This window comes from Melospiza georgiana, chromosome 4 (genome assembly GCF_028018845.1).
Source record: "Melospiza georgiana isolate bMelGeo1 chromosome 4, bMelGeo1.pri, whole genome shotgun sequence".
NCBI classification, from domain to species: domain Eukaryota; kingdom Metazoa; phylum Chordata; class Aves; order Passeriformes; family Passerellidae; genus Melospiza; species Melospiza georgiana.
Window position 1 is genome coordinate 24,275,492 of NC_080433.1, and position 8,802 is coordinate 24,284,293.

The following is an 8,802-nucleotide window of genomic DNA, read 5'->3' on the forward strand; positions in this document are numbered from 1 at the left end:
CCCAAGTACATGCTGAAAGACATACCAGGTAAAAAATACACTCAAGTTTGATGAATTATCTTGTATATGAATGTTGCACTTCAGTGCATCCCAGCGATAAGAATCTCTTGAGCTGCCACAACAAAGGTCATTCCTTGCCAAAATCCCTGCAGGCTCCAGGGCAGGGATTTGATCAACTGCTGCTTGTTGATGCATCTGAGTGTACAATCAGCACCTTCACAGGTACAACAACTGCAACACCACAGCCCAGAGGTCACCTGCCTCGAGTGACAGAACGGTTGAGAAGAGTCACAGATGTTTACACTGGACATGTTCACAGCACATTCCTGAGCAAGCTGCAGAAGCCACAGGGTTTTGAGCTGGGAGCTGAGGTGAAGGCAGAGCTCCAGAGACAGATGAAAAGGACAAGGCACCCGCACCTTCACAGGAGAGGAGACTGCTGGGATTACGAAGAGGGCAAGAAATGGATGCTGCAGCAGCTGCCTGCTGTCGTAGCAGGAGTCCTAAGCTATAAACGTTGGAATTCAGGAGAGCATTGCCTGGGAGCAGTATATTCAGTTGCTTCTGAATTTCCTGAAGCACCTGCAGCTGACTTCGCTGATTCAGGAGAAGCATATCCATGTTTTCCCTCATTTTCTTCACTGTACAAAGAGAAAGGAATGTTAATGCCTGCTATGTAAAAACACAGGCAGTTCAGAAGTGTTTTTCTACTTACACTCTTGAGAAACAAGATTCCAGTGATCCATCTCCCTTTCCTCTGCACCACATCTATGCTCTCCTTTCTGATGCAGAGATGTAAATTCAGGTTGATTTGCATCTAAAAGGAAGACACTGCAAGTCAAAAGTTGCAAGGTCTGCATTCCAAACATGGCAGCTCAGCAACAACCCTTCCTCTCATCCACATTTTAAAATTCAAATTTCATTCAAGTCACAGGTGGTCCAAAACCAAAGATTAGGTAGATACAGGGTTGTTTTTTTTTTTTTTGTTTTTTTCTTTTTTTTTTTTGAGGTGGGGCACAGGGGAAGGAGGAAGCAAAGCTGAAGCAAGGGATCTGCTAAGGAAAGGGGAAATTGAGATTTAGTAAAAAAATATGTTTGTATTTGCATGCTTTCTTTAGAAGCAGATACAGTGTTAGACTAATCTGATACTACTCAGTGTCCAACTGAAAGGGCAAAAATGAAACTTTTCTTCAAGAATATATTATAAACTCATCTGAAGAAAAACCAAGGTTTAGGAGTGTAAGGTTCCATGCTTAGGTTTCTTAGGCCACTCCTCTGTATCTATGGACTGAGAGGCCTCAAACCCTACATTAAGAATTCAGTTTTGCCATTCTAGCACAAATCTGATTATAACTTGTCCTGGTTCAAAAAGGAAGTGAGTTTTTTTGAGATGTTGTGGTCAAACCAATAGGTGCTCAGACTGGAATATTGGCACCTGGTGTGGCCACTGAGGACATGGATACGCCTCTGAAAACACAGGGGGTTAAAAGCAGAAAAGTCTCAGGGGAAGCTCTCTTGGCTCTCTTGGGTTCCCTTGGTGAAAGAGGTCAGAGCGCCCCTGCCCAGCTGCGAGCTGGGTGGGGAGGGGAAGCCATGGGCTGGGTGAGGTAGGGAGGGAGAGAGGGAGAGAGAGATGGTGCCTGTGCCACCTTGAAAGTTGATAGCACAGCCAGCCAAGGAAGAAGGTGCCCAGCAGGGCAGCGTGGGAGTTCTGGACAGGCAGAGCCAGAGATTTTTTACCGTTTTCTTGGATGATGGAAACCTTACAAATGAGGATCCTCCTGGAGTTGAATGAGAAGAGAGATTGAGATAAGAGGAAATGGGCCACGAGAGAAGTTGAGAAGAATCTTAGGTGGGAGGGATGATGGAGTGGCCTTTGGCTGGACTTTTCTTGTATAGCCATGGACAGAACCATTTTTCCTGTGACACAGAGACTGCATTTAGGGGGAGGCAATGGCTTGGAGCCAAGAGAGTGCAGTGATGTGATGTGAAGGAGTATGTGAACAGAGATGACGGGTGAGGAGGGTGCTGGTGCCCTCCGTCTTTAGGGAAGGAGAAGAAGATCTCTGTTCTCGAGACCCCTCGGCCCCAGAGGGTGAATCTGGGGGGGAGTGGTGTCCTGAAAGTGAGAGACTGTGGAAAGTGGAACTGGGCAAAGCATCCTTAAAAGGGGAACCCTAGAAGCAGCTCTGGTCCATGTGCAGTGGTGAGAGCACTGGGCATGGAAGGAAGATGTCACGATGTCAAATGATCTCTGGGCGGTGCCACGTGTGACATGGAAACACAAGAGGTCTCAACTGTGTTTCCAGGGGAAGCTTATGGCACAAGAGGGACTCCTCTCTCCTTGATGAACTGAGAATTGATTATCTAAAGGCTTGTGATGGACTGAGAGTTGATGATCTGAGGGGTGGATGTATTGGAAATTTTGTGGGGGGAGAAGGAATGTTTTTGGAAGGTTTTCATTCTGAGTTCTGTGTGTGTTTCTTTCTATGTGTAGTTGTAGGTTAATAAAGTTTTTTCTTCTTTATTCCTAAGTTGGAGCCTGCTTTGCTGTATTCCTGGTCACATCTCACAGTAGACACCAGGGAGAATATATTTTCATGGGGGCACTGGCACTGCGCCAGCATCAAACCATGACATAACTTCATCATTATTCCCATTGTTAAGGTGAAAGGCTCAGGGTTGATTTTTTTTTAAGAAACAAACAAACAAAACCAAATAAAACAACTCCAAACAAACCAACCACAAAAACCGAAGAAAAACCTCACACACAACACACCTGCTTCTCATGCAAACACCCACGACAATTCTGTGGGTGTCTAGGCAAGACACAAGATGAAAACTTAAAGTATTTTTGACCAAGGATAAAGGGACTTCACAAATAAAGGTACAACAACAGGATAAAACACCCCACAACTCCAGTTTTTTTATCCCTGAGTTTCAGGTCACTACTAGAACATAAAATATTGCAAAATCCAGAAAACTCCCTACTTGAAACAATCCACTGTCTGTCAGCCTGTGATGTGCTAAGAACATTCCAGAGGCTTCCCACTGCAGACAACAAGAAACTAGGTTTCAATATCCACATATAACAAAATTTGGCTGCTAGAGATGACCAAGGCACTGCTTACAGCCTTTTGCAAGTCAAAAATCCTTACATCTCCCTAAGCTTAGCATTTTGGTGGCTGAGCTTAGATCTTCTGAAGATCTATGGTTAGACATCAGGCAACATTATGAAGCTGGAGTTAGTGAGATCTTTATTATTAGTGGGATCTGAGAGCTTTGGGGAGCCTAAGGTGCCAGGCAATCTTTGTGGTAACACCTAAATTTCAACTTCAGCTTTTTCAAGTAACTTCCTCAGATGGCAGAGATAAATATTAGAGATGGGGGAAAAAAAAGTAACAAAACCAAATCAACAAACCCCCAACACTCATATTCAGAGCAAAGAGGGAGAACTGTTTAGGAAGAAACAGAGCAGAATATTTTATGTATCCTCTGAAATGTTGTGTAACTTGAAATAAAGACAATTCATTTACCTGCTGTGTGTTCACTGGGTCTCTCTCTCAGATGTTGGTATCTGATGAAGTTTGAGCTCACACTGAAGCTATTTCCACGCTCTGAATGCCTACAGGGCTTCTCCTCTGTGTGGACTCTTTGATGCTGCAGCAGAGCTGTGTTCCCACTGAAGTTCTTTCTGCACATAGTGCAGGAAAAGATTTTCTTTTTCAGATGGGTTTTGTGGTGAGCAAGGAGACTTGAGGCACGGCTGAAGGTTTTCTCACATTCCTTGCACTTGTAAGGCCTCTCCCCTGTATGGACTCTCTGGTGAACCACCAGGTTGGCCTTCCTGCCAAAGCTCTTCCCACATTCTGCACACACAAACACCTTCTCTCTTGTGTGGATTTGCAAGTGGGTCAGGAGCCTGCAGTGCCCCTTGAAGCCCTTCCCACATTCTGGACACTTGAAGGGTTTCTCTTCACAGTGCAGTGTCTCGCCATCAGCATCAAGGGTGAACTTCCTAAAGTCTCTTTGCTCATGAGGAGAAACATCACAGGCTGGCCCCCTCTCTGGGCTCTGGGCTTCACGTACCTGAGGCAGCTCCTCTTGCTTAAGGTCTTCAGGGAAGCTTCTCTCCTCCTCATTGTCTCCCAAAACGCAGTCCCCTGATGGAGTAGGAGACCCATCTTAACAGTCCTCTTTCCTTGAGGCGGATAGGCTGCTCCTTGTAAAATAACTCAGTTTCTCAGGCCTACCTTCAGCTTACACCAGATTCCCTTTTCCCAAAGAGGAACAGAAATTCTAAAGACTGAGACAAGGAGATGGAGAAAAGTGGCAAAGGGAAGAAGAGAAAGGTAAGAAATGTTCCTCTTCTCTTCCTTCCTCTCCCCATTTCCTTGTACTTCTTTCCTTCAGGGAATGGCAAAACAAAGACTGCCAAGATGAAGGAAGGAAAGGAACATGCTGAAGCATCTCACACGTCCGAAACATCTACTTTTAGCTATTTGTTCCCACAGACTTAGCTCAAAAGCTTTCCAGCCTGCTAAATTATCATTAACACACTGTTTCAAAGCTGGGCATTTGGGTGGGAATCTTTCAGCACAAAAGAGCCCATGCAACCTTCACTAGCAACAGGGAGATTTAGGTTCTCACTTGTGCTAGTTCATATTTACCAGAAAACAGTTAAATTATGTCTTTTGCAGGCTGGCACACCAGGTTTTCTTCTCTATCACAGCAATAGCTTTAAGTACTATAAAGATACTGCATATTTATGCATCAGAAATCAAAGGGATCTTTATTGATTAAAAAAATCAGCTAATTCCCAATTACTACTGGGAGTTATTCCCAATAACTATTACAATCTCTTTCCATTGCAAGATCTAGCACAACATTTACTTTCCTTGCAATGACAAGCCAAATAAATTGTATTTTGAAGAAACACACCACAAACATTCAAACATGTCCCTTTCTTTCCTAAAGAGTGCAACCTGTTTATTTCACAAGGGTATATGCACCATCATACACCCCACAGTAAGCTCTATGTATCTTATCCAGATGGGTAGATCTTAGATGTACAGCTGTTCAGCCCTAACAGAATTATGAGGATCACCTAATAGACAGTTGGTCAAAGTTGATTTTTGCAAGCAACTTCAGGTGTTTACTATTAATTCAAGCAGAAGCTTTAGCAATTGGCATTTCTGAATATAGCATTAAAACAGTACTCACACATTTGACACAAAAACGTTTGTTTAGTCCACTAACAAAACCAAATGAGGCTTTCTACATTCAAGATAAAACTCTGAAGGGCAATTTCTATGATACAAAGGAATAAAGTTCTTATATAATGTGTCCTTGAAGAGGCAAAATGCTGTTTACATTGACAGGGCCACCAACACGTTAATAGCACTAATAAAATAAGCAAACTTGCTGAGAGAGGGAGTTCTTTCTCTTATATCAAGGAATTACACCCAAGAAGAGCTTATTCCCAGAGGGATGAAGAAGGTTCTCTCTGGAAGGAGCACTCATTCCGGACGCTACAACCACGAGGCTGACTGTTCCCCAAAGCTTTGCAGGTCCCTGACAGTGACAGGGAACCACAGAACCCTCCATTCTCACACACACCCAGAGCTAGGCACTCACACACTTTGTATTCAGCTCCACAACTCCCTTAGATCCGCCTCGCCTGTAAGAAACCCTGGAAAAGGGGAGTGTGCTGGCTGCCCATCACTCCTAATGAACTGTATTGTCCTATTTTAGAGGAGATGCTAGAAAACTTCAGCAGAAAGAAACCCAGAATGCCACTGCAGCCTTGCCTCGGCCTGGCATGGCATCCCGGGGATGGAATACTGGCACCAGGCTTCCCTGCAGGATTTAACTAGGAAGAGTTTACACCTCACCTGGATATTCTGCACTATCACTCCTCCCGGGGCTCTGGAAAATGGAAAATATGGACTCCATTGCTGGCTCCATCTAGAAGAGGAGAGGACAAGGAACGTATAACCTTTCCCAGCAGATGGGAGCAGAAGGGGAGGGACAGACGCTGGTACAGCACGCTTTGGCACTGCCCGGCCTAGGAGCCGCAAACGTGCCCGAGCCACTGAGCCCCCCGGGACAGCGAGGGCAGCCCTGCACAAACACCTGAAGCTGGGTGAGCCGTGAGCTTCATCCAGAAACCAGCGTGATAAGGAGCACCTTTCTCCAAGCTCAGTCTCCCTGGAAAGCACCAACCAACCCTCAGGCGACAGGGCCTTCTCATTCACCTCACAACGTGTTTCCTGCCACGCTCTAAATCCCGGCCCGCGGGCGCTTCTCCCCTCCCGCGGCTCCGCTCCGCCCTCTCCCGAGCCCCGGGTCTGCTCTGCTGGCCCCTCGCCTCGCCCCGGCCCTGCTGCTTCCCGGGGCCGCCGGCTCTTCCCGGCACAGCCCAGCGCTCCTGCCCGGGGCTGAGACCCGGCCGGGGGGTCAGTTCCGCTCCCCTCGCCCCGCGGGAGCACCGGGCGCTCCTCGGGTTCGCCCTTCGGCATCGCAAGCCCCTGGAAATGCGGCGGGAGCTCTTCCTCCGCTGCCCCGCGCAGTTCCAGCCCGGCGCTCCGGCCACGTTTGCTTGCTGGGTTCCCCCGCACGGAGCGTCCGCGGGGCTCCGTGGCCCCGCTGGGCACCAGAAGGCTGAGCTGGCAGGGGTTGCAGCTTGGCATGGTAAGTCACGGAATGGTCATCGTCCTACCCCTCTGCTGAAGTGGTGTCATCCCAGAACACACAGGATTGCATCCGGATGCTTCTTAGGTTGCAATAGAAGATGTGACCAGGGATGTGTGTTGTGTTGCTGTCCAGGTGGGGCAGTTATCATCTGTTAATGGGCCATCCAGTCTCACTGCATTACTGGTAAAATCACATCATCCCATTGTGAGATACTCCACCCAGTGGGAGGAGCCAAGCATTCCTACCTGGATAGAATCTGACACTTGAAACACCACAGGCAGCATTTTCCCACTGGATTCCCAGACGAGCAGCTTTCTTTTGCCCTGGATTCCCAGAGGAAGACCAGACCCATCTACACCACCACTAGCCCTTCAGAGGAAAACTACACTCTTCTACAGGATCATTTCTTCAACAGAACCACTCCTGTCACTCTAGGAGGACTGCAGCCACCATTTAATCAGACTGCTACCAGCACCCTGACCAATAGGGTGTCAGGTCATATTCTGACTCTGTCAGTGTTGTTTTGCATTACTGCATTTTTTATTTTCCTAATAAAGAACTGTAATTCCTACTCCCATATCTTTGACTGAAAAGCCCCTTAATTTCAAAAATATTCGAGGAAGAGGGTTTACATTTTTCATTTCAAGACAGGCTCCTGCCTTCCTTAGCTGACACCTGTCTTTTCAAACCAAGACAGGTGGGGAGAAGTTCTGTTGAGATTTACAGCTCTTTCGACATGTAATTTCATTGTTCCAGTTTGGTTTTGTTTTTCTGTTCTCCCTTCAATTTTCCCCTCCCTTTTGTGTGGTTGCAACCTGTGCCAGGACCTCACTACCCTTACAGGGAAGAATTTCTTACCAATATCCAATCTAAACCTGCTCTCTATCAGTGTGAAGCCATTCCCTCTTGTCCTGTCACTCCAGGTCCTTGTCCAGAATCTCTCTACGTCTTTCCTGCAGCCTCCCTTTAGGTCCTGGAAATCACAATTAGGTCACTCCATAGGTTCACTCCTCCAGGCTGAACAATCCCAATTCTCTCAGTGTTTTCTCATAGGGGACGTGCTCTAAATTTGTTCAGGGAACATTAAATATCTGGTTTATTAACAGATCCTAGGGACTGTTAGAGATAAGAAACTCCTAAGACAAGACCTCTGGGCCAGTGGTGGCTTTCCAGCTGTGTCCTTTTGGCTCACGGCAGTTGTTAATGAAGTTGTTTAAAGGATTGTGGAGGGACTCACAGTCTGTATTTCCCAGTTTCAGAAGCCCTCCTTTGCTGTGCCAGCCCTTTTCTGCCCTGTGGGATCATGGCTGCTCCTTTCAGACCTCTCTGCTCACACACACCAGGGCACCTCTCTGCTCACACACACCAGGGCTATGGAGCAGCTCTTTGACCGTGATATCCTGCAGCTAAAGGCACAGGTTTAAGTCCCATGTGCTTTCAGTAGTAGCCACTCCTTGGTGCTGCTCTAAACAAAGGTGATTCTTTTGTTTAACTTCTGGTTTTCAGACCATTTCCCCTTATTTGTCAGGATTAATTTTGGTTTGGGAAGAGCCAGATTCCATGATCCTTGCGGGTCCCTCCCAACTCGTGATATTCTGTGATTCGATGATGTGACCTTGTTTTAGGGCAGTTTCAGGTGCTGCTCATTAAGCAGGTTGCACTTTTCCCTTTCTGCAGTTGTGTGCTTTGGAGGGTAGAGGTATCCCATCCACAGTACCAGCCAGTATTTTGCAATAAACAGGATTATTTTCCCTGGCCTTCAGAATCCATGATATAGATGTGAATGAGCTTGTTGCATTAGATGCTGTTGGTTGTCAAAGACGTTTATGCAGCATCCTAATAAATCACACTCCAGCAAGGTCTGTTCTTCCCTGCAAGGAAAAATGGAAGCCTGGATTCACCGACTTCAACATATTGGAAGTTGGTGAAAGAATAATATTCCCACTATCTAAATGAATCTGCCTATAGACATCGAAGTGATGGGTGTCATAGAAAAAATGAATTAAGAAATGAATTATTTTCTTGGCTCAGCAGAGCTTGAACTGTGTGGCATGACAGCTTGTAAGACCACCAGGTAATAAAGGTGCAAAAAAGATGGTGAAGAGT

General features: G+C 46.4%; 1 protein-coding gene across 1 annotated transcript; it reads right to left on the reverse strand.

The window, feature by feature from the left end:
* Nucleotides 1-3,191: 3,191 nt before the first annotated feature.
* On the reverse strand, nucleotides 3,192-6,692 carry LOC131082997 (zinc finger protein 41-like). The gene is made up of 4 exons (XM_058023276.1): nucleotides 6,230-6,692; nucleotides 4,090-4,163; nucleotides 3,783-4,032; nucleotides 3,192-3,208 (listed from the first exon to the last, which is right to left on the reverse strand). The coding sequence occupies exons 1-4, from the start codon at nucleotides 6,690-6,692 to the stop codon at nucleotides 3,192-3,194; spliced, it is 804 nt and encodes a 267-aa protein (XP_057879259.1).
* Between the last annotated feature and the right edge of the window lie 2,110 nt (nucleotides 6,693-8,802).

Excerpts from the sequence above, each read along its gene's own strand:
- LOC131082997 (XM_058023276.1), bottom strand. The coding sequence starts at position 6,692 with ATGCCAAGCTGCAACCCCTGCCAGCTCAGCCTTCTGGTGCCCAGCGGG. Across the intron at positions 4,164-6,229 it reads GAAGGCCCTGTCGCCTGAGG|GGGACTGCGTTTTGGGAGAC; the intron begins GTTGGTTGGTGC and ends CTACTCCATCAG. Across the intron at positions 4,033-4,089 it reads AGCAAGAGGAGCTGCCTCAG|CAAAGAGACTTTAGGAAGTT; the intron begins GTACGTGAAGCC and ends TCTCCTCATGAG.